We start from the raw sequence: 24,906 nt of genomic DNA, 5'->3' as shown, positions 1-24,906 counted from the left end.
TCTCAGGCTTCTGCTGAGACTGCGCTATTATTGTATTATTATTACTGTTCTGCCAGAGTCTTGTCCCATCGTCTTTATAGTTCTATTGGCTCGTTCTGTTAAGTTGGCTTGTGGATGGTAGCTGGTGGTGAATTTTTGTCACTCCCCAGGTTTTACAGAGGTTACTCACTTCATGGCCAGTGAACTGAGACCCCCTGTCTGACACAAGCTCTTGTGAGACACCAAAACGGGTAAAAATCTCATCTTTCAGGATATTTGAAATTTTGATGCGCTTTGCTGTCTTTGATGGGAAACATTTCCACCCACATTTCCGACTGCCAAACAACACAGCGTCATTTCCTCTCTACCTCTGTTGCTATGGCGCTGTCGATTACCGGCATGGAGAAGTTCCCTTTTTCTCATAATGCGCCCCTCCATGTCGTAGATTCCGTGGGTTCGGCCAGCTGAATCTTCAATATTTAGGGGTAAATTACGATTGTTTTCAGCCGCCACATTTATCGACAGCTGATCAGGCGTGCGCTGTGATTGGCCCTGTTAGCGTGTTTCATAAATCGCACGTGAACGTTGCAGTATGACCGTTTTTGCACCCAGATCTGCGCCAATTCCCATGCAAGATAGATAAATGAGAGCCATTCTGTGTAAAACTACAACTACACCCAATGTTACACAGGAGCAGGACTAAAGGCTCTCCTCCTAGCCCCACCATTATACAGCCAAACCAGAAACCCTCTGGCTCAGAGCTTTTGTGGCTGGCTACCAGATGATCTAGCCAATCAGGCTGCAGCTCTGCTGATTAGAGTCCTCAGTTCAGTTGGGCTTTATCAGCTCACCCGAAAAAAAAACAAAACACAGTGAATAGAGGGGGGGGAAAACAACACAACTCACTTGTGGATAGAGAGGATTGCTCACCTTCCTCTCCATCTTAACACCAACTCAGTCAAATCAGCTGTCATTTGGCTTATTGACATCAGGCTAAAAGGACTTCAGCTCAGGTTTTTGAATCATGAGGAAGGAATGGGGCACAGAACCAGCACTCATTGAAAAACAGAATCAACAGCTGATTCAGTTTGTTTATTTACAACACCAACTTATGTACGGCAGAAAGAGTATACAGCCTGAGGTCATCTCCCCTCTTCATCGATCCTCTTCATCGCTTTAGGTACGCTCTGTATGTCTTCCTCACCTTGGACACCTCCATCTTGTCAGGTGTTATTTCATCATACCATGAGTACCAGCTGTCATTTGAGGTCAGGGGAGGGGGGGTGGAGCCCACTGCATCATGAGAGTTGGAGTAGTCTTCTCCTGAAAAGTCAGCACGGGGGATCTGAAAGGGGAGTAAACCTGGGCAGGGTGGGGGTGGTGGGGGTTAGTGTGTTAGGTGTGTCAGGTGACACATTCAATCAAACAAACATTACAAAGATCTCTCTGTATGGTGGTCACAGTAAATACAGATTTTACACTAATTGTGCTAACTCCAATATGAGACAAGGCTGATAACAGAACACAAACTTGATTTAATTAACTTAAAAACTATCTACTTTAAAATAATTTCATTCAGTTTTTATCTCCTGTAAATCAAATCTATGGGGTTATATTTGTGCCTTCAGAAACTGAATTTGAATTAAAATATTGAATTCAAAAAGCATGCTGTGTACTGAAAATTAATGTTTTGAAAATGTTTTTTTTTTAATTGAATTAATTTTTTAAATTAAATTTGAATTTGTATTTTGCCTATGAAAATTCATCTTTTTATACTTAAACTTTTTTTTAAACTTAAAATTCAAAAACACAGAATTCAATTTCAATTCACAAAAAGCAGATTAAGTTTTAAAATTCAGTTTCAATTAAGAGTGGGATGACCATTGAGTCATCTTGTGCCCGTCGGGGAGACTAATCGAGCAGATTCACGGACACCCTCTACATGTCTGCTGTGCCGACAAACCAGGGCTGTTGTGTTAGCTGTAAATACCACTGTGGCAGCATTTCTACAAATATAAGTTGAACAATACTATGCATACGGCTGATTTAGAGTTACAAACAACTGTCAGAAGTGCTTATGAACTGATAATTACAGGAGCTTGATAACTGTTTAAAATGGGGGGCAGCCATCTTCGATTGTCAACTCGGGGGTGGTGAGGGGCATGTCTGTGGTTTCATTCATCTCTATACCGGCTATCCCTTTCGGGGTTACAGGGCGGATGCAGGAGCCTGTTCCAGCTGTCACTGGGCGAGAGGCAGTACCGGTCGCCAGTCGATCGCAGGGTAACACAGTAGACAGACAATCATGTGTATTATGTGATTTCAAACTTGATTATTCAACCGCTGGTCTTCAGCCATCGTTGAACTGACGATTGTCCCACTCAGGGGAGGAGTACAGCTAGACGCAACACAGGAGAGTCCACAGATGTGTAGAGGTTGTCCGTGACTCTGTGCTCGATAAGTCTCGCTACAGGCACAAGATGGCCTAATGGTCGTGTCACTTTGAATTGAAATCGAATTTTAAAGGTCCCGTATTACGCAAAAATCACTTCATTAAGTCTTTTAGTTATATTTGTGGGTCTTTGTCTTTCCTGCCAGCCCACAAAATGTGATATTTAATGACAAAACCTGTACTTAGTAGTGCTTGTGAATGTAAAATCCTGACCTAAAACGAGCTGTTTGGAATTTCCGGGGTTTGCCAACATCAGCGAGTCACTTTTTTGAATAATCAAGAGCAAGTCTGACCTGATTGGTTCACCGGAGCAAATAACCCCAAACCCCCTCCCCGCCCACTCCTCTCCCTGCATCCAGGAAGAAATCTCTCCAGCAGCGAGTGTGGGTGTTATTGGCTATAAATAGCCACATAGTTCCATGCACAAGCTTCCCATCTTGAAAGAAGACAAGTCTAAGTGTCTAGACTTCATTTATCAGGAAATGTTCCAGCTACACACAGTAAAACTGTGCATGTGTGTGCTTGTCACTTCATGGCTGACTGCTTTTCCAACTTTGGACAGTCCAACAGAGGGCTAGCCAATAGACTGGTCCTGAATCCAGGCGCATTACCAACCATCCTCCAACAAACCTGGGACCCTGGAAATGTGAGTATTTTAAATGCTGTGTGCTGTGGAGCAGATGGACGAGCTTTTCCTCAGTGTCCCCCTGTCTCTGTGTTAGCTTCAGGATGCTAACTTTACCTGCGGTTAGCCTGTTGTTTTAGCCTGTAATGTTACGGTGAACAAGCTTCTCTGTTTTCTAAACACTGTGCACTCGGAGCTCGTGGTGCCGCCCTCAGTGATGTGGAAGAGTGGGGCGGTATCAGCGGTGGCTCATTTACATATGAAGGCCACGCCCACTAAATCAGAGCGTTCTGAACAGAGGGACTATGAGAGCCTGGAAACAATGCTGCTGTGCTTGATTTATTGGCTTTTTGGACCAAAACATGTTACTACCATTTCATGAAGACATCAATAATCCAGATTAAACTGCAGAAAAGGAGCAGGAGATGGGAACTTTAAAACTGAATCTGCTTTTTGTGAATTGAGATTGAATTCTGTGTTTTTGAATTTTAAGTTTAAAAAACTTGAATTTAAGTATAAAAAGAGTTGAATTTGCATGGGCAAAATATAAATTCAAATTTAATTAAAAAAATTATTCTATTAAAAAAATAAATCCATTTTCAAAACATTAATTTCAGTACACATCATGCTTTTCGAATTCAATAATTTAATTCAAATTCAGTTCCTGATGGCACAAATATAACCTCATACAAATCCTGCTTCTCCTAAAACATGTGATGTCTGCTGCAGGATCTGTCTCCATCCTCTTGATGCTGTCAGTTATGCGATGCTGGCTTCAGTCACAGTTCATCCACTCAGCAGATAGGTGGAGCTGCTGTAACGAATACTGGCATTGAATTACTGAGCCCTGGAGTTAAGACAAGCCCATGTTTTTCAGGTGACCATTAGTTTAAGCCAGGGCTCACCAACTTTTTTCAGACTGAGGGCTAACTCAGGGGAAATGAGTGGGAAGAAGGGCTACTTGTCTGATCCAAACTTCCTGAATAAAACTGCACAGATCACTTTTTAATAACAGTAATAGTAGTAGTTATACAAGAGACCGCTCACATGTCAATTTCAATTATTCTACAGTTATCATTAATAATTTACACAAAAATGATAGTAGGAAATATATTTCTGGAAGGGGCTCCATTGTGACCAGTGCTAACCAGTATTTGGAACTTGCCTCGGGCACCTGAAAGTTTTATTGTGGGTACCCAGGTGCCCACGGGCACCACCTTAGTGACCCCTGGTTTGAAGGCATGTTGCAGGTTAAATTTTTCAGTAATTAAACACTTAACATCTGACAATGGCAGTAGAATAAGTCAATCATTGACTTAATATGTTATTCAACCAAAAAGCCACAAGTTTAGAGAAAAAAGTCTCTGTTTTCAGTATAGCTGTTAAAACGCTCTTTTTTTCAACATGGGGTCATATAACGTAGCAAAGGGGGCTTGCACCCCCTCACTCCGCCTTCAGCTAATGTGACCAATGGGTGGTAGTGAGTGAGATCAAGCATTTTAGGTCTTGTTCATTGCATTTATTCCTTAGTGTTATTTAATTTTACCATTTATAAAGATGATTCAGATTAGGGCTGCAACTAATGATTATTTCAGTAATCGATTACTCTGGCGATTATATGTACTATTAATAGATAAATCAAGGGGGGGAAAAGGATGAGAATGCATTACAGCAAAACTCGCAAAACCTGTTATTTTAGTTGATGACTATTGTTTGCTTAATGATATATACAAATAAACAACATATTTGAACACAGTTTAAGCTAACCAGAAGCTATATTTATAAATTATAAAAAATGAGATGAATCTGTTGTCACTTAAATAATCAAGAGTATGGGCAAAATAATATCAAACACATTGTTATGTCATCAGATTTAGAACTCAGTGGGCCAAAAAGGAAAATAAATAAAAATGTGTCCTCAATCTTTTCACCACCAGGTCAAACAGTACACCCCCTCTGCCCTACCACTATCTGTAGCAGCTAACGCTAATGTTAAATGTACTCCTTGTGGTTTTCAAACGGGGTGACGATTTATTAATATGACAAAACAAGTGTTGTTTGTGTTTTAAGTGCTTGATCAATGCAGGCATACTGCTGTGCCATGCAAGGTCATTTTTGCAAATGTTGCAATTCACATGCTATGTGCTTTACTCAGCGTAAAATACTCCCAAGCTCTGGAAATTTTGTTTGACAGCTCTGCCGTTATTTGCGTGTTTACTTGTTTCCCTCACCTGCTGGCTCGGCCTCTCCTCTGCCACGTTGATCTGTTCACATGTGACACATACAGCCCCCCCAACCCCGGTAATCTACACTCCAGTCAAGTAGGTGGCGGTAATGCACCTTCCATTAGTTGCCAAACGCTAAATAACCCAACAAAAAGTTTGAGGACAAATAAATTGAAGACAAAGTAATACAATAATAGCGCAGTCTCGGTTTTCTGACTAGATCAGTGGATAGACATCTGATAGATCTCTCTGTCCTGGGCTTTATCATGATGGCTCAAAGCGTGTTGATTTATGATCAGCTCTTACTTACTACAGCTCTTCTTCTACTTATTTTGAAGTCAATGTATCTGATTTCAAACTTTAAGTACCCTGATGTGAACACAGCATCAGGCTACATATCACTGGCTAACAGCACCCACTCACCGGGACACATGGGTCCTGTTCTACGAAGCAAGTTCAGCCTAGCGAGATAGCCTTGGAGCTACCTCGCTGAACTGAGCGCAGTAGCCATCAGTCTGGCTACACGGTTTTACGACGCTGGTTATCAACCTCATAAGTGGATCCAGCTAGGAAATGAGCGCGTGCACGCACATAAGGCGGAGCCCGCTGCATCTGACCAATCGTGAACATCAACCAAAGAGCGTCAGAGCAGGCTGGAGAGAGAAGGACCGCATACTTCATACAGGAGGAGCAGGAGGTGATCATGAGGAAGTATGACGAGCAGAAACATGTAATTAACGTTAAAAGCAACACCGTCGCCGCTGCTAAAGCACGGAAGGAGTGCTGGCAGAAAATTGCTGACAGTCTAAATGCGTAAATGTATCTTTTGTGCCATTATCATCCTGAAATAGCTCTGTTCACCATGCACTTTTACTGTAACATGCACCATACCCAATTTATTTCTTAGATTAATTTACTCATTTGTTCATTCCTATCGTGTTTACATTTTTTTGTGTTATATGTAGCCCACATGAGCCCTACATGAATTTCTGTCACAATTTTAATACGGACAATAAAATATTGTCATGGAACAGAAGTGTTGGCATTGAAGATCTTATTACGGCAGTGAGAGTTCTTCATTCCCTTTAACTACCTGTAGAAAGTGTCATGTACTACCAACCCCTCCCTGGAAAACCGGTACCTTTCATAAAGGTGGTAATCCCAAAAAGAGAGTGGGTCGGTGTGGTCCCTGAAAACTCTCGCGCGCCGGAGTGCTCCTCGGACAATGCGAACTCCGATGTCCACGGGATCCTCTAAGAACAGACAAGCCATTTTTTCGTGAGGGCTCATTGGTCAGTGGGCGGGGTTTTTATTGTCCGCAAATTCAATCTGGAACCTAACCTGTCCCAGAGCAGGTTAGCCGTTCAGCGTATGTTGCCATGGAGACTTGCCTCTCTGAGGAGTGATCCCGTGTCGTAGAACAGGGAATCCAGAACCTATCCTCAAAGCTACCTCGCTAGGCAGTAATCCTGCTTTATAGAACAGGGCCCTGCTCCGTTCTCTTCAAACCACAACTCCACTGCTCTCCTACAGCCGTTATTCCTCCTCATCCTGCCCTGTTCCCGCTCTCCATCTTTCCTAACAGGCTTAAAATTTTAACCCTGAGGACCATCATATAGATAGGAATACTAATTTTCTTTCTCTTCATTGACAGGAGTGACAGTCTGATCCATGTTTATTGATGGTAAACAGAGGCAGAACCAGAAGGACCCCCTCTGTGATGTTACCTTCAAATCACAGTTTTTAATGAGGAACCCTCTGGGTTATTCATTAGAAATATCTTTCAGAATATGACTTTTAGGTTATTTTGCTATCAATTGCTTAACTGCTGTCTTTAACCTGCAATATGCCCTTTAAGCCATGCCAGGGAGTCATTAAAAAAAACACAGCCACTGATAATTGTGTACTGATAGAGAAATTATGTCCTCAGACTCGTCACGTTTTAACCGGCCTGTTAACATGTTTATTTGTATATTACTGCTGTGCACATGTTAATTCTGCTGTTAACATGTTTATTGCTGCAATTGATACAATAATTACTGCTGTAAAAGTGTTTTCTACCTGCTGTAAACATGTTTATTAGTGCTGTACATGTGATTCTATCTGCCCCAAACATATTAATCAGTGTTGTACATGTGTTTCTATCTGCTGTAAACATGTTAATTTCTGCTGTAAACGTGCTAATTCCTGCTGTCAAGATTGGCTCTCTTCTCTTGTTGTTTTGTGGTTTTCTGGTACTTCTGAGGCTAGCTTCAAGCAGACGCTTGATGAGCTGTAGTTTTAAGCACTTTTCTTGCTGTTTGATGTTACCATATGGGTTAACCTACTGCCGTGTTAATCTACTGCCAGGAGGGGGCAGTGTGAAGTCTGCACTATTAGTCCAGACTGAGCCTTTAATGTTCCTGAGGGAAACAAACCCTTACGGGTTACAACAGACACTGATTACCGTGATCTTTAGCCGCATCTATTGCCTCGTTCAGCTTCTTCTGCTGCTTCATACACACACCTGTAACACACGCGCACACACACACAAAATGAACATTTCATCATATGCCCAAACTATAATCATATGACCCTACTATCATATCAATGACTCACCTGTTCTGGTGGGATCAAAAACCTGTCCAGTCTGAGGGCTGATGAACTGCTGCAACAGCTTCACATTCTGTACAAAACAGGACCAAGACAGCTTAGCATAAGTTAGCTACACACATTCAACAGCCTCACATTCTGTTAAACATAGGAAGAGGTTAGCTCAGCATGGAAAGAGCTTTGTTTTGGACAGCTTCACTTTTTGTATAAAGCAAGAACAGGTTAGCATGGGTATGAGCTTTGTGTACAACAGCTTCACATTCTGTATAAAGTAATGCAGACGATTTAAAAAAATAATCTGATTAATTTTAGTTTCTGTAAACTTTGAATCTATTAAATTGCATTTCAATCTCATATCTACTTAATGTCCCTAAATAAAGAATTTGAAATCCTAGGACATTACAATATTGTAGTGAATGACTTATCAAATGAATGCTCGAAGAAGAGTAGATTTGTAAATGAGTGACAGTGCTACATTAAACAGGTGTGTGTGTGCGTGTGTGTGTGTGTGTGTGTGTGTCTGTGTGTGTGTGTGTGTGTGTGTGTGTGTCTGTGTGTGTCTGTGTGTGTCTGTGTGTGTCTGTGTGTGTCTGTGTGTGTGTGGAAAAAAAATGGAAGAAAAATTAAGGTGACAGACATAGGCGTCGCCTGGCCTGGGCATCCTGGCTTCAGCCCCAGGTGCTTTTTCCTCAGCCCCGGATAATTCACTGGCTCAGTCAGTCTCCTCCAACTGCGCTCTGTCCTGTTCTGAAGAGAGAGCGCTGTGGCGTACACGCGCACGTGAAGCGTCTGTTTGCATGAAGCGCGGTCTCATCAGAGTCAGCAAAATGAGACAGAGCGCACTGTTACAAGTTTTAGGCACTTTTAGACTTCAAGTCATTTGGCCCATCACAGCCCTCTAACACCCCCGCTTTGTTAAAATGATTGTCGAGAGGTGAGCTCTCGGTGATCATAAGTCATGGATCACACGCTCTGTCCGCGTGCTTGTGCTCGTGCATTTAGTAAACCGTGCCAAAGCAGAGAAGTGAATCATGCTTAAGCACGGCACGGTTGCGGTAGCACTGGCTATTCCAAACATGCTTTAGGGCTGAAGTCTGCTTAAAACACCTTAAACCCCCCAAACACTCTCTGAGCGTTTTTTGCTTCTGTCATATTTTTACTCACTGTGGTTTCATTTTCCTCTGTGAAGAGCAGCACCTCTATTAATTCAGGACAACCAAGGCTTTAGGCCGCTGAAACTCAATATGTCTGTATGCAGTGTAACAAAATGTAAAAGCTGTAATTCACTTGAAAAAAGAGAAACAAAAATTATTTTTCTGATTTTCTGACTTTAAATCTTTTTTAGAAATAAGGTGGGAGTATATACAACACACTTTAAGGTACCCTGAGGCATAAGGAACACAGGAAAAAAGTGTTGTGGTTCTATCGTTACAGAATCTACACATTCTGGTACCTAAGATGAGTTGATTTGAATTTTAGGCTGGGTTTTTGCTTCTGTCACATTTTTACTCACTGTGGACTCGTTTTTCACTGCAACATGAAGTTCTACCCTTCCATGAGGTCAGGAGAACCAGGGCGAAAGACAGATGTGACTCCACAATGTAGATCAGAGCATGTCGAGCATATCAGGGCTAACCACAGGATGAATCAACTTTTTAACCAGTGCAAGAGTTTAACTCATCAACTCATCAAGTTTAACTCCAACCAGGAGAGAGAGGGGTGGGTGGTTTTTGAGTTTTCGATAAAACGTCCAAGTACAGGACTTGATTTGACTCAGAAAAATATTAGAGCAAACTTAAGTAGGGGGATAATCAGGAGAAATCACAAGCTGGGAGACCAGCTGGAGAAAGAGTTAAACTCTCCCTCCATATTCAGGAGTGTTGGCAGCCAGTCAGCACTCCTGATCGGTAAAAGTAAAGAGTTTATGTATGACACAGATTGATAAAGACACAAACTAAAGACATTTTCTCTTTCATTTTAGGTTATTTTAGAAAGTTTTGTAAAATCACTGAAGAATTTTAGTCATTCTTTTATGTAAAGCCTTGTTTTTATTTTTTCCAACAAAAATGTTCTTGTTAACTATTATAACCCTGGTATGTTAACACAGGCATGTCTGTAGTTATTCTTAGCTTTAATTTAAGAAGCATTTTTTCTTTTTTTAAAGTTACATTAAAGATACAACATGTTTTGTCAAGTAGTGCTTCTTGCAGTCACTTCATATTTCCAATAAAATATTTAGGAAAATGATATCTAGAGTTACTGCACCCAAATAAATAAATAAATAAATAAATAAATAAATAAATAAAGAGTGGGACCAAATCATGTGCTGGTGTGACCAACTGAGAAAGGTGGTGGCACCAGTGCTACCAGTGTAAAAGTGAGTGTAGAGCCCTGATTTAAAATAAGCCTAACAGCAGAGTTGCTACAATATATTAAAAGAAAAAATGTGTTTTAATAATCATCACTATTGATCTTTTGAGTGTTTTTGTTAATGTATTCTTTTTTTGTATTGTTACATTTTTATTTAAACATTCCACTTGGGAGCATTTTTACTCAATCACTCTCACTCACAGTTTGTGAGAGAAGTTTAATACTATAGTATACTTATTCACTTACTGTAGTAAGTATAATAAATTTTAAATAAATCTTATTTTAAATCTTAAACAATTTTACTCATATGTTGTGCTTTTTGGGGGGAATTATGTCTCCTGATATATTCTGTGGGCATCATCACTCAACATTTTTAATGGCCTGGCGTGTAAAACAAAACAAAACAAAAGCAAATTAAAATAGCAGATCATGTAACCTCTAGCACTTTTTTTTTAAATGAGGGGGAATATGACTGGGCTTCAGTCAAAATATTTACAAGAAATCTATTTTTGGCTTTAATTCCTGTGTTATCTATATGTGCATCATCCTGAACTATCAGTACAATATAATTTAATTTTGACACATTCTTAAGAACATGTTGGCTGTACCAGGCTGTAGACAAGATGAAACAGGGCTAAAGGAAGCATAGAGATGGACCATTTGTCCCGGGGTAACATCCCCTAAAATTCCCTATAGGATCTGGGCTCAGCCCCCCAATGTTCTCTCTGACAATTAAAAGGAGGAAAAACATTTTTTTTTGTTTAGGGACTCTTTAGTGTTAATTGTTAAGTGGAAAATGTTTGTTTTAAAGGTGGATTTCGTTAGCAATTATTTTTTTCTTTCTGTTGCTTAAAGGTGCTGAATGCTTTAAAGGCTTTGAGTTACCCCTGCTAACTATTTAGAACGTTTGATTTTGTAAAGGAAAGTTGAAATGAGTTTGAACTAAATTGCCATTGTTTTATTTTTTTCTGAAGCTGGTTTACTAATTGCGGTGACATTTCAAAAAGAACCCCTCAAAGCGTTTTAAACAGCAACGGAGTTTGGTCATTCGTTACAAATCCACATTATTTTTTCAACTGGCCAATATTAAAATGTCTGTCTTCACTGCCATTGGCGTTGTGCAACCGTTTACTGCACCTATAGAAGTAAATTATGTTTTTCAGCAGTGACAGGTGGGGTCCGGTGGAGCTTGTCAATCAAAATCATGCTCGTAAACTATTGTGGATGGGAGCGGTGTGCTCTATAGGTGAGAGATCAGCATGGATATGAGAAGATGTGAGATAAAAGAGGCATAGCAAGACGCTGCAAGTCAGAAAAGTTCAAGCAGCTCACACTCCAACTGAGGTTGTGTTGCTGTAGTTCACAGAGAAAGAGTGGCACGATCGTGAGGAAAGACGACGGAGATCATGAAGAGGATCAAAGGATGGAGCGCCCAAGACGAACACGCTCAAAGAAAGTATGTTTTGCCTGTTTTTTTGTGTCAAAAACAGGAAGAGGCAAAACTTACCATACCTCAAGATCTCTCTGCAGAGTTGCGTTGCAAATGCAAGGAGTTTGATGCAGAGATTGAATATTTCCTCGGCAAGGTATGTTCAGAGGTTTATCCATATTTTTCCATCAAGGAACTATCAAACTCCTGGATGATCCCATCGAAGTGAAAGCTCTCATCAACAAGTTGGAAAAGCAACAGGTTGACACAGACCCTGTGGAGTCTGATCTTTAAAAACCCATAAACTGAGTAGAGTTCAATAATGCTATCCTCCCCCATTTGTGATGGTGGCTGCAACTCATGACCAATCTACTTTCTAAATAAGTTGAGAGGGAAATCCCCTACTTTCGTTGACAATAATGTAATTCTGCATCTAACGTTTTGGCTCTCACGCCTTCTCTCTGGGTACTTCCGGAAACAAAGTGTGACATTGCATGGGTCGGTACCATTTTTGTTAACCAGGGAGGGGATCACCATGTGAGTCATTTAACTGCCTGGCCTTTTCTCAAAAATTATTATCAATAAAAAGATTGATCAAATGAAAAGTATGAATATTTAAGACATATGGGCATCACAGTGTGGGGGTTTCTCTTATTTTTGCCTCTCACTCCAACTATCAACCCACTATCTGGGTGGGAAAACAAAAATGGACCATACCACAAACAGAAATTAGGGGGAGTTTAATGGAAAAAAGGTTTTTATTTTAATTTTCTTTTTTTGAATACTAAAGAAATATCTTCATTTTTGATCCTCCCCTACTCTCAGTATTATACCTGATGCAACTGAAATCTTTATCTTGGTCCTCTGTTTATTAGGTGACATTTTGTAGCCTCTTTTTCCTTTTTTTTTTTTTTTTTGCTTAGTTTTGCTTAGTTTTCATGGTCATATTTTTATGTGATCTTTGTTTTCTTTGGCCTACAATGAAAGACGAGTTGTGGCTTTCACTACTTGGAGGGGTCGGGGTACTTTATAGACAGGTTTCTTCTCTCTATTTTTTTTCACGTTTGTTTATTTAGAACAACAACCTTGAATAAAAGTAGTAACATTGTTATTTTTGCTCAGTGGTATACATTATTAGGTACACTTGTTCAGAACAGCAGTCACAATGTATGATATGAATATAATCTCACGGAATGTTAGAGGCCTGGGTAGTTCTATTAAAAGGAAGTAAATAATATTGGTTCTTAAGCAAGAAAAGCAGATATTGTATTCCTGCAAGAAACCTATATTTCTGATAGTTAACACGTTAAACTAGATCATTCAGAACTTGGCCGCCTGCATCATTACCCACACTAAATCATTGGACCACATAACCCCTGTTCTCATCCAACCTCACTAGCTCCCCGTTTAATACCATATCCAATACAAGAACCTTCCCCTCATCTACAAAACTCTCCATGACCTAGCCCCCTCTGACCTCTGTGACCTTCTTCATGAATACACTCCCTTCTGCACCCTCCACTCAACCTCTGCTGGACTACTTTCAATCCCCACTTCACGCCTCACTACCATGAGTGCCCAAGCTGCTCAGCACCCAGACTCTGGAACTGCCTGCACTGCACATGAGACAGTCAGACTCCTTCAAAACATTATGGGCTCTAATTTCGTAGACCAGGCGCAGGCGCAGGCGCACCTGCCCTGCGCCGGCCTTCGCCGTGCGCACAGGGCGTGACCGGCGCACTTTGCAAGTTTCTTGCAGTGCCAAGAGAGGCGCAGTACAGGCGCAGTCCAGGCGCAGGGCTGCGCGTCCACGCCTCCCTCCGCGCAAATGGCAGAGAGGGAGGAGCAAAGCCGCGAGTGGGTTTAACACAGCCGAGCGCTGTTTTCACCAATCAAATGAGCGCCTCTCCTCGCCTTTAAATGCCCTGCGACTGAGGCGCAGCGTCTGATTGGTCTGACTGATCTTTAGCACCGCGGAGAGAGTGTTGGTAGCGGAGACGGTCGCTGTGCCTGCAGCAGGTCAATGGACAGCTGGGCGCATCGGAGGACACGACGCGCGTCACTGTGTGGGCCAGCTCCCGGGACAGATTTAATCTGCTCCTTTGTCTTTATTAGGAGTAAAAAATGAAGAGATTGTTAAACAGCTGGCTTATCCATTCAGAATACTTTTGATCCACCTCCCCTCCTGGTTTGTCATCCCCAAGCAGAACCTTTGGTGATACACTGTATACTCTCCTGGTGTCTCCACCTCATCCTCCTTACAAAATGTGCCTGACACTCTGGAAACCTGCCTCTGAGGCTTTGATGACATGTGCGCACATGTGCGCCTGTCATCAAATCACAGCTGCGTGGGGTGCGCTCCGCCTTGCGCCGAGGATAGACCAGGTTGGAGCTGGCGAGCTTTCAGCACACTTTTTTGGCACGAAATTGTCACTGCGCCAACATGAATCTGCTGACACCTCCCCCTGGTGCGCCGTCAACTCCCCCTGGCGCGCCGTCACACCCACCTCTGCGCAGACGGTCTACCAAATTGTCAAATTGGCAGCGCACGGCGGTGCGCCGCACGATATTAGCACTGCGCAGGCTGCGCCAGGCTTGCGCCCCCTGCGCTGCGCCATGAAAGTAGAGCCCTATAATCCCAACTCAAAACTCATCTGTTAAAATTGGTTTATTCACTTTAACTGAACACTGTGCACCTCACTTGTTTTTATGCTAATGATTTGTTTTAATGATGTTTCAATATGCTTTTATCTTTTGATGTAAGGTGACCTTGGGTGTCTAAAAGGTGCCCCCAAATAAAATGTATTATTATCAATATTATTTTTTTTATTATTATTATTGTTATTATTATTAAAAACGAACAGGGTAGGTCAAGTCTTATCACACAGTAGAGGGACAAGTATTCTGCAAAACAGAGATGTAGCCTTCATTTAGGAAAAAAAACATTCACAGACCCAAATGGTAGATTTGTTTTGATCTCAGGCGCTCTTAATTGCACTCCCTTTTCTTTATTAAACGTTTATGCTCCAAATACTGATGAACCATTATTTATATCAGACATGGTATTACTGTTCAACAAAAATCGTGAAAAGGACTGGGTATTATGGGAGGAGACCTCAATTTAGCAATGTGTTCAATATATAAATCTAATTAAGCAAAGAGTTCCAGTCCTAACTCCACTAAGGTTCTCTAAGGGTTATGCTCTGACTGTAGTTTGACTGATGTTTGGCAGGAAATGAATACAGGTGTAAGGGATTATACCTTTTTTTTCTAATATTCATAATCCTTACTCTTGACTAGATTATTTCTTTGTCCCCGCTAAATGCATCCACGTGATAAGCAAGTGTACAATAAATACAACTAGAGAAGTTGCATTTCCTTGCAGCAAATGCGTTGAAATGCTGAAGCTGGAAAAGTTTGAATAAAAGTGGAAAAAACTGAAAATGTAAAATAAAGGAAAAAAAAAATGTTAAGAGAAATGAGGAAAAGACAATGAGTGGATAAAGAAAGTGGATACAGTGGAAATGTAAATCAGCCTACAAAAGTTAAAATAATTAAATAAAAAGAGAGAGAAACCAAACAGTGAAATCTTAAAAATGTAGAAGAAAGCAGAAATCTATGATTAATGTGTAAATGAGATGAGGAGAATTAGGACCAGTTTAATGTGTGAACAGAGTCTCGAGTCAAAGTCTGCAAAAGGTAGAAGCAGTTGAAGTTGAAGGAGTAGCAGCCTTTTTTGTTTGATTTGAGTCAAGTTTGAGAATTTTATGGCAGGTTAATCGGCAGTTTTTTTCAGTAGCAGCAGCTGCTTCTCTCAGTCAAATTGAAAACATTCCGCCCTCTGAGAGCAGGAGGAGAGGTGAAAAGAGTGAAAAGTTTGTGTCGCTTATACAGTGAAATCTCAAAAACAGTTGAAGATATTAAAAAAGTTATTACAGATATCAGTAGTGGAAAGATCAGTGAACATTTTAAAGCAAAAATGAAGTCTGTAAGTGGGAGTAAGCTGAAGTTAGAGCTTGTTGAAGTTGAAGCAGATTTTAGTCAGAGGAGCTGAAATTTCCCATCTGTTTGACATAGAGAAATTTTTTTGGAAAAAGCTGAATAAATCAAAAAGTTTAATAGTTAGAAAAGTGAAAAGATATAGCACACTATTCCTAAACAAGCTGAATAGTTTAAAAGTTGAACGGTGAAAATCGGACAAAATTTGAAGGCTGTGAAAAGAGCCAAAAAACGTACGGAAGAATAAGAAGAAGAAGAAGAAGTGGAACTAGAAAAGCAATTTCTGAAGAAATTGCGCTGTGAATGCAGAATGCTGAAGCAGCTTGCGCTGAACTGCTAATGCAGGAAGCTGAACATGAAAAACTCAAGATATGTCTGAAATGGTTGAAATAGTCCTGAAAAGCTTTCGCTCAACTGCTAACGCAGAACGCTGAACATGAATGACTGAAGTTATGTCTGAAAATGGCTGAATGAAGTCTTACAAAGCTTGCGCTGAACTGCTAATGCTGATACTGAACATGAATGACTGAAGATATGTCTGAAAATAGAAGAAAGAAGTCATGAAAGGCTTGCACTGAAATGCTAAAGCAGAATACTGAACATGAATGACTGAATTTATGTCTGAAAATGGTTGAAATAATTCCTGAAAAGCTTGCACTCAACTGCTAATGCAGAGTGCTGAATAAGCCCCCCATTAACTCTTGGATGAAAGGAAATTAATGGATGAATCAATGGAATGGATAAATGAATTTAAAGTTCAAATGGCTGCATCTTTTCAAAATTCGAAGCAATGAATTAAATTTTAAAGAATATTTATGGAAACAATGACCTGGCTGAGGAATATTGCAAGTCTTATCTCTTGAAATCCTGTGTGTCCTGTGAGTGAGTTTTTAATCATGTAAGCCTTTTAGCTGAGGCTCATCTGAAGCCAGATGTTGCCATGGTAATCATTGTTTACCAACTGCCATCAGAGAGCTGGTGGAGTCTGTTGATTCCCAACACATTTCCACTGAAATCAGGGTGTCAAACTGCCTACGACTGTGACAAAACCAAAGGGCCGATCAGAAAAATGATCACACCGTAGGATTCCTGAGACCCTGAGGAAGCTCTCCACGTAAAATTCATGTCTGAAGATGCAGAAATACGCCCATGACAGCAATAGATAGATGAGGGAAATTTGACTGATCCCTGAGAAAACCCCTCAGGAATTAACATTGGGGTACATGGGTGCCAGAGCTGACTTTGCCCGACAGTTGGCCATTTTGTGAAAAAGGGCTCAAATCTTTTGCTTTAAAAACCACTTTGTCAGAAGCAGGACAAGCCTCCCTACATTTTGAGGGCTTATTTGTGTTGACAGCTCAAAAAATGTGGCCAAGAGAGCAGTTTACCCAGAAGTTTCCCAGGTCTTGTTTCCCCCTCTCCCCAGTCTGTCATTTGAATCTCCCAGTCTAAGCCGAAACATTCCGTCCAATACACACCAATGTTAAATGGCTTGAAGAGCTGAAAATCATCATGACCTTTGAAGGGTCATTGTGAAGTAACTATGAATGCTAGGAAACATTTGAAACCCACTGAATGAAGCCAAAAGATAGCTGAATATTGTGAAGTTTGAATGGAGTTTGTAGCTGAATGTATGAATTAATGAGGAGGGTTTGAAGCAGGCTGAAAAAATGTCCTGAAGGGAGGAAATTTTGAAAATTCCGCATTCATCTCTATGGGACCGAAATTTCGTAAATTGTTGAATATCTCGGAAAGTATTTGTGAAAAGTTTCTGAAGAGTCATACCCCCCTTGTCCCCACTGAAACACACGTTTTGAAGTTTGAACGGTGAAAATCGGTTGAAGTTTGTAGAAGTTTTAGCGGTCCAAAAAAGCGGGCGGAAGAAGAAGAAGAAGAAGAAATTTTTTTGACACAAAAGAACATATGCTGTGAATGCATTACTGCATTCACAGCAATAAAGTCACAGGATAACAATATGTTGAAATGCTGAGTCAGCATTTCAACATAATTATCCTCTCAGATTATTCAAGAATCTACTTAACAACTCATCTAAATAGTGCAAAAAAGCACATCTAAGAGATGTAAATTTAAATTTAAACCCTTCTCTTCTTAGAGATGATGAATTCAAATCAAAAATACGAGGGTGGATAAAAAATCATATTAATGAAAATAATGATCCCTCCTTGGACCCTAATATTATTTGGGAAGCAGCAAAAGTAACATTAAGACAAATTATCATTTTATACACTTCATTTAAAAACCACGGTACAAATATCAAAAGAAAAGAATTAGAGAGAGAAGTAACACGATGTGGAAATCTTCACAAAAGCACATCTACAAAGGGTAATTGGAAACAATGAGGTGTTAAAAAGAAAAACTGAACAAGTCATCTCATCACTGATATTGCATCAGGATAGACCTTTCTGCTGTCTTGTATTTCACTTTATTGAAAATAAAAATGTTTTACGATGAAAAAAAGGAAGACAGACACAAAGACAAAAGTCCACTCTTAGGTAGTTTTGGTGTTAACATGATCATAGAAAACAATCTTATTTGGATCTTGAAAGATTATTCAAGATGCGCTGAAAATGGCTGACAGTCAATGAGTTATTTGTGGTATTTTTTTTCTTGGTGTTCTGATATCACTTATTGAACAACAGTTGTGACGGTTATACTATTAGTAGAACAGCACCCCTGGTGGTATGGAGTTTCTCCCCCTGAACTACTTTTCTTCTTTTAACATGTCTTTTCATTCATACAGTGCTATCAGCCGTGAATTTAATGAAAATATTTGAGCTAGGTGTTTATGCTACCTGTTGGCCATTTGGCTCCATCAGACAGACTGTCTGAACTCCCAGAACAAGGACTGAAAACGCTCCTTTTCTGGTTAAACCGTTAAACATCTCTGTTTAAGTGTGTGCAAGACAGTCGAGCAGCAGACCTCTACTCTCAACTGACTTCACAATGTCACAGAATGCAATTTTCAAATCGCAAAGGCTGCTATTTAAAAAAACAACAAATGAAGTGCACTGACTTTAGTGTGTGTTTTGTTACTGATGAGAGACCAGTAAAAAAAATTTTCAATTAATATTTAAATTTATGTTCACACAGTGTTTCTTTTTCATTTTCTAAAAAAGTGAATTCCACATGTTGACATTTCAGTGGTTGAACCAGAGATTTGTTTTAATTTACATTTCTGCACTGTATTCTGTGTGAGATTCATACCAGGCCTGTCGTTCTGTAGTGCTTTTTCTGATTTTATTTAAGTTACTTAGTGATAATTTTGTTACAGTTCTATAAGGCTTGAGGTTAAATTAATCAGTCAATATTCTACTGTCATTGTAATAGTTAAACTAAGATATGTTATTCGTATCAATTCATACTTCAACTCAACATCAAAACATGTAGACCTGGCATACAGAAAAAAGTTGTTTATATGTTGACAGTATCTTTTGTTGTGTTGGTTACACTATAGAACGGTTTGTTGCTTGTGTACAGTAAATAATGTAGAAGATAAACACCCCCCCTAAAAATTGCATGCTGAATCGCAATATTGGTCCCAAAAAATCGCAATTAGATTATTTTCCAATATCGTTCAGCGCTATCTAGAACTCTTGGACGCCGTCTCCACGGAGACAGCTGTGGCCTTGGCATTGTCAGACGGCAGAGACACTGTTGAGTCTGGGTGGGGATGAAGTCCACTGGCTTACACATAGACACGTATGAAGTCACATGGCACACACACAACCGACTCAATGCCTTCTTTGGTTCCGTTACAGTTTAGCTGCAGAGCTTTGATGCACACGTGCCCGAGTAAGGCTGCATGCGCACCCCTCCGTGGCTGTGCAGTGACATTTGTGCAAGTCTTCAAGTTTTTTGTTAGTTGTTATCATATGCTTATATGTTGGGGTGGTTTTTTTTCTTAATCTCAAACTATGCCCACAGTTGGGGAATAGTCTAGAATTGACCTTTTTTTCCCCCCTCTCTTCTTCCAATATTTTTGTTTCATATCACTTATAAAGCGGCGCTAGGAACGCTAGCAGCTCCCAGGTTTCTCCCATGGCTGTATTCCCATGTTACTGTCTGTTTTCTGATATGACTTGGAAGGGAAGCAACTGAAATGAAATTTCCCCTCAGGAATCACTAAAGTATTCTGATTCTGGTTTTAAAAAATGATGATGCTAATGTACATGGAAAATTGCACTGATATGTTAGTGGTTAGCATGTATCAATAATAAAAAGAAAAAAACAATGCAGACTATACATTGATGTAAGGTGACATGCTATTTTTACTTATTTTCATCTAATTATGCCCAGAGATATCCAGATCCACTGACCAATTCCATATTTATTTAATTGTAAACTCCATTTTTTTCAAACCTCACATCCTGACGTCACTTCCTTCTGATAGTGAAGGAGTGGAGCCTCAAAGAGATTCTGCTGAGAGTGGAGGTCAAAAGCTGGACCCCTCTTTGTGTAGTGTGTGTCTGTTTATCCCTGCGTGTGTGTGTGTGTGTGTGTGTGTGTGTGTATGTGTGTGTGTGTGTGTGTGTGTGTGTGTGTGTGTGTGTGTGTGTGTGTGTGTGTGTGTGTGTGTGTGTGTGTGTGTGTGTGTGTGTGTGTGTGTGAACTCACCTGGTGGTGGATGATAATGTTTGGATCCCGACATATTGGACAGGGGTTCCCACAGATCTTGTCTCCTCTCTGCATAGACACAAACAGTCGGACACTGTCTCTGGCTCAGGTCACATTTAGACAGTGAAAGGCTATTGTAGACTGAGCCTGATGTCACAGGTTGTTGTTGTGAAATAGTAACTATCACTGTATTTTCTGAACCCTGAGCTACTTTTACATGGCATGTTCCTGGAACCAAAGACTTGTTCCTTTAAGCTTTTGGAAAATCAATCAAACTTTGATTACAGATTTACATCAGGTGTGTAAAGGTTCTTACGATGCAGGTCTTGCGGGTCTTCTGGGGGGGGATCCCTCCTTTATGGTTCCTTCTGTACCCTGTCCATACTGGACTGGATCCATACCTGTTTGTGTACTCTTGGAAGAGGAACCCATAGTAAGTCTCAGGTACAAAGTGAAGTAGGTGTGTGTGTTTTTTATCTGACTCACCTTCACTTTGTAGGTACTCCCAGGGACGGTCTTTGTACCTGGACAGGATCTCAACAGCCTGAGCTGCTTCTTCATCCTGCAGGACGCTTGCTTTGTTATAAAACCGACACAGGCGGTGGCACACACCTGGTATGACAGCCACACTCACAGGTAACCTCTGCAGACCGATCTGGAGGCAGGAGAAGATCATCACAACACTCAGAACTCCTTCACCTCTGCCTACCTGCTGTCACCTTATCACAGCTACAGCTTATGCTAAATGCTATGTACTCACACACTGAAGCTACACTCACCGGTCTACAGGTACATCTTAATTCCTCAGAGCACTCAGTCTATATTTTCAGACTGAGCAAGAGTTTATTCACAAATCTCAAAACAGTAGAACATTTTATTTCCTCTATTCGGGTAGAATGAACAGTAGAATCCCTCAGTCTGCTAAGGAGACATGAGCTAACTTTACAGATATTTTATATTCCTTTTTTATTTACAGAGGAGCGCTTTGCATTGACTCCATCACATCAACAGATAAATATACTAACAACAAAACCTTACTGCATTCACAAACATTGACTAAAATATAATATAACAGGCTGACAACACGTCCTTTTTTACCTGGACACGTGCTCCTTTTTGGTAGTAAAATTATGTCTGCGAGAATTTAATAAATTTCCTGAAGTTTCCTGGTTTTGCTCAGCTTGTTCTACAGATCATTAATATTTATAGTACACCACAGCAGTGGGCCACTGGCATTATTCCCAGCTACCTGGGAATAAGTTGGACATGCATGCGTGCGTCATGTCGCACCAGACAAAAACAGGAAGAAAACAGGAAAGGAAGATGAGGAGGACTGAAGGCGATCTTTTACTTTGAGCCCTTGTTTATATTTTTACATTAGCCAAAATGAATAAATAAATGATGGATGACTTCTTCTCTTCTTTTGTTCACATAAAAAAATCAATGAAGAACACCTCCTTTTCTATCGTTTTATCTTGTTTAATTTGATTAACTGAGATTTTTGGGACTTAATTTGCATTTCTGCATAGATGAAACACATTTTTTTAACATTGGGCTACCTCTCTATTTCGTTTTATTTAGGCATTTTGTGGGGCTTTATTAATGTCCATGTCACAGGAATGTTCACTTCAAACAGAAAAGGAATCATTTAAATAATAGCAAATGTATAGTCTATAAAGCTACTTAGTGGTCCCTGAGTATCTTTGGGTATTTTTGAAGCATTTCCAAGAGGCTGGGTAGAGTTTTCCCTTTACAGGTTTAAGAATATAGTCTATCATGCTGTCGTTAACCAGGTATAGGCTCACTTTACACATTTCTGGATAAGTCTGCCCACAGTAGGTGAGTGATTCTGTAATTAGGAGTACATTTCAGGTATACAAAAAAAGTGAAAATATTATGTGCTTTTTTGTTTCATTTTCTATTTGATTGCAAATGGTACACCTGGAATGTCCTTAATTCATTAGTTGGCAATCTTAAGCTCTAATGAATTTTTAAATATCAAAGTTTAGGATTAAATTTAGGAGTATAATTTTGTCAACTGTATAATGGAATAAAAGTTGTGACCATTTTTTCCAACATAGATCTATATAATACTGATTTAAGAGTTCTTCAACATTACTATCCAAGACTAAACTCCCTGGAAATGTCCCTCATCATTTATATTACAGTTAAGCCAAAATCTAAAAGAATTATGAGACAAAGATCACATGTGACAGGGTTGACAAAACATGGTAACACGGTTGACAGGGTAACACAATTGACAGAGTAAAACAGTTGACGGGACAAACCTGTATCTACAACATTAATTTTTGTGACTGGTAACCAGAGTTGGGTATTTAACTACAAGTAACGAACGTTACAAGTGGTTAAATTACTTTTGATAGGGACGAGTAGTGTATCGGCGCTACTCCTCCTAGATTAGTGGTCAAACTAGAGTTACAAATGAAACGCCATGATCGTTACTTTTACATTGACTGCAAATAGAGCAACCAAAATATTACTATTTAAGCAGAGTTCTTTTTATTACCACCAGTAGATTGAACGGTGGCAGCGGTGCGCATACGCAGTACTCTTTGGAGAGCAGACTCCTTTTTTTTGAGGGACAAATGTAAACAAAGTATTCGTCGGTTCAGAGGTCATTACAGCCACACAGCGCTGTCTGGAGTGACACAGACTGCAACAGAGCACTAACCTGGAGCGGACCATGATGGAATATTGGTGAAAAACACAAGTTTTTGGACGATTAATGCAGTTTTAGGAGCGGTGCTGTCTATGCCACGATGGATCCCATTATACGGACGTCCACTACACAATTTTGGGTCTAAATATCTCCTGAAGCACTGCTTGGATCAGGAAAGCCTTCTGGGTGAGTATTTTGTTCTACTTCATTCTATAAACAATGTAAAAGCTGTATAAACCGAACTTTTCCTTTAAAAGGGGCATTTACAGTGGGAGAGAGTGCAGTGTTGTCAGTGGGGCAAAGATTTATATAAGGCAACCAATTTTACTGTGACAGTTCATATGCACATTATTTTGATTTTGTAGAGCAGAAGGAGAAGAACGTGACCGTAAAATGCAAGTTATGCCCAGGAAATAAGAGGCTGAATACTGCATGGAACACAACCGCGAATCTCTTGAAGTATATAAAGATGCATCAGGGGGATAAAGTAGTGTAAGGAGTAGTGTAACTTCTTTACTATTTCCATGGAGTAATCAAGTAGTGTAAGGCACTATTTTTTTTCAATAGTAACGAGTAACGGGTAACTCTTTACTTTTTTGAGTAACAGACCCCAACTCTGCTGGTAACACAGTTGACAATTTTCTCCATTTTTTTTACACTTGTGCTAACTGACAGACCTTGAACATGGCACTACTTGACCTCAATCACCTCATATTTCTGTGCTTTTTCTTCACAGTTTGGTCTTGCGTTGATATTAAGAATGCATGAAAATGTTTGTAACACAGTTGACAGATAATCAAAGCCCACCATTAATAGACAATCATTTGGATGAAAAATTGATGAGGAGGAGTTAATATATGCAACAATTTCTTCATGGTTCCCACAAAAAAAGGATGTAACTTCAATTGATTTAACTCTTGTGACTTTGGAGCAAACCATTGCTGATTTATAGGCCATTTTTCAATGGACAACACAGTTGATACTGATTTCTCTGACACACAAAAAATGAATTGTTTTATCAACATAGATTATTAAAATGGTTTTTAAAACACCTTCATCATATTTTAATAAATATTTTAAACAAGTAATACTGAAAATAATATTTACAAACATATATTAAAGTGTTAATTTTGAAGTGCAAACTTATCATTTGAGAAATCATACAGTAAAAAAACTGCTTATTTCAAAACACGATTTGCACTAAGTTAAATATATAACGAACCTGTTAACGCTCTGTATTAAATAAAAGTGAACTATCACCCAAATGACCCACTGTAAAATTGGTCATGCTTGAACTCAATACTTGGTAAAATTGATAAGTATATCCCATGAACATTAAATGTACCCCTTACTATAGAATCACTCAGGAATAATAACAGTATATCGTGATATTTAAGTGGAATCTGCTCTGTGATTTGGTTTCTCCAACCGTTATAGAAACGTAACTAGTGAAGACTGAGCCGTTTGGCTTATCACTGCGTTCAGTGCCGACGCTGACTATAACAAATAATACACTTCTTACACAGAAAGATTATCTTAAGTTTTATCAGCATCCTATTTAAATATCTTACCTGATACCTTCGGGTTGGGAGTACAATTGAAGGAGATAAACGGCAGATAGCCGTCACGACTCTTTGCAAGGAGGCTGCCATCTTGTCTGTTACTGAGGTTGGAGGTCGAAGTTGAAAGGTGACGTTTTGTTACGCAGTCTACGTGCAGATCACTTTATATGCTTAATTTTATGACATAATCGACACTTTTTATCGAAACTCACCTACAGTAAAGCCATTGTTGTGAATTAAAACGGTCTACTGCGGTTATGCAGTGCTTAAAATCATAATGGTAGCGTGCCGTGGTATTGTGACGCTGCCATTGCTCATATGACCATAGCGGCTTGACAGGCTGAGCGCCATTTTAAAT

The 24,906-nt window shown here is 39.8% G+C and overlaps 1 protein-coding gene across 1 annotated transcript; it reads right to left on the bottom strand.

Annotated features, from left to right (window-relative positions):
• Nucleotides 1–1,056: 1,056 nt before the first annotated feature.
• mrps18b (mitochondrial ribosomal protein S18B) lies at nucleotides 1,057–24,854 on the bottom strand. The gene is made up of 8 exons (XM_074687369.1): nucleotides 24,761–24,854; nucleotides 24,558–24,649; nucleotides 20,793–20,961; nucleotides 20,623–20,720; nucleotides 20,307–20,375; nucleotides 7,880–7,946; nucleotides 7,728–7,787; nucleotides 1,057–1,341 (listed from the first exon to the last, which is right to left on the bottom strand). Exons 2-8 carry the CDS (start codon nucleotides 24,636–24,638, stop codon nucleotides 1,148–1,150), a joined length of 738 nt encoding a protein of 245 aa, XP_074543470.1. The 5' UTR covers nucleotides 24,639–24,649; nucleotides 24,761–24,854; the 3' UTR covers nucleotides 1,057–1,147.
• Nucleotides 24,855–24,906: the final 52 nt, after the last annotated feature.

Source organism: Halichoeres trimaculatus, unplaced genomic scaffold (assembly GCF_033239565.1).
Source record: "Halichoeres trimaculatus isolate MK-OKI-2021-1 unplaced genomic scaffold, fHalTri1.1 fHalTri1_scaffold_14, whole genome shotgun sequence".
In the NCBI taxonomy this organism is placed as follows: Eukaryota; Metazoa; Chordata; class Actinopteri; order Labriformes; family Labridae; genus Halichoeres; species Halichoeres trimaculatus.
The sequence above is the reverse complement of the archived record's forward strand: the minus strand, read 5'-3'. Positions and strand labels throughout refer to the sequence as shown.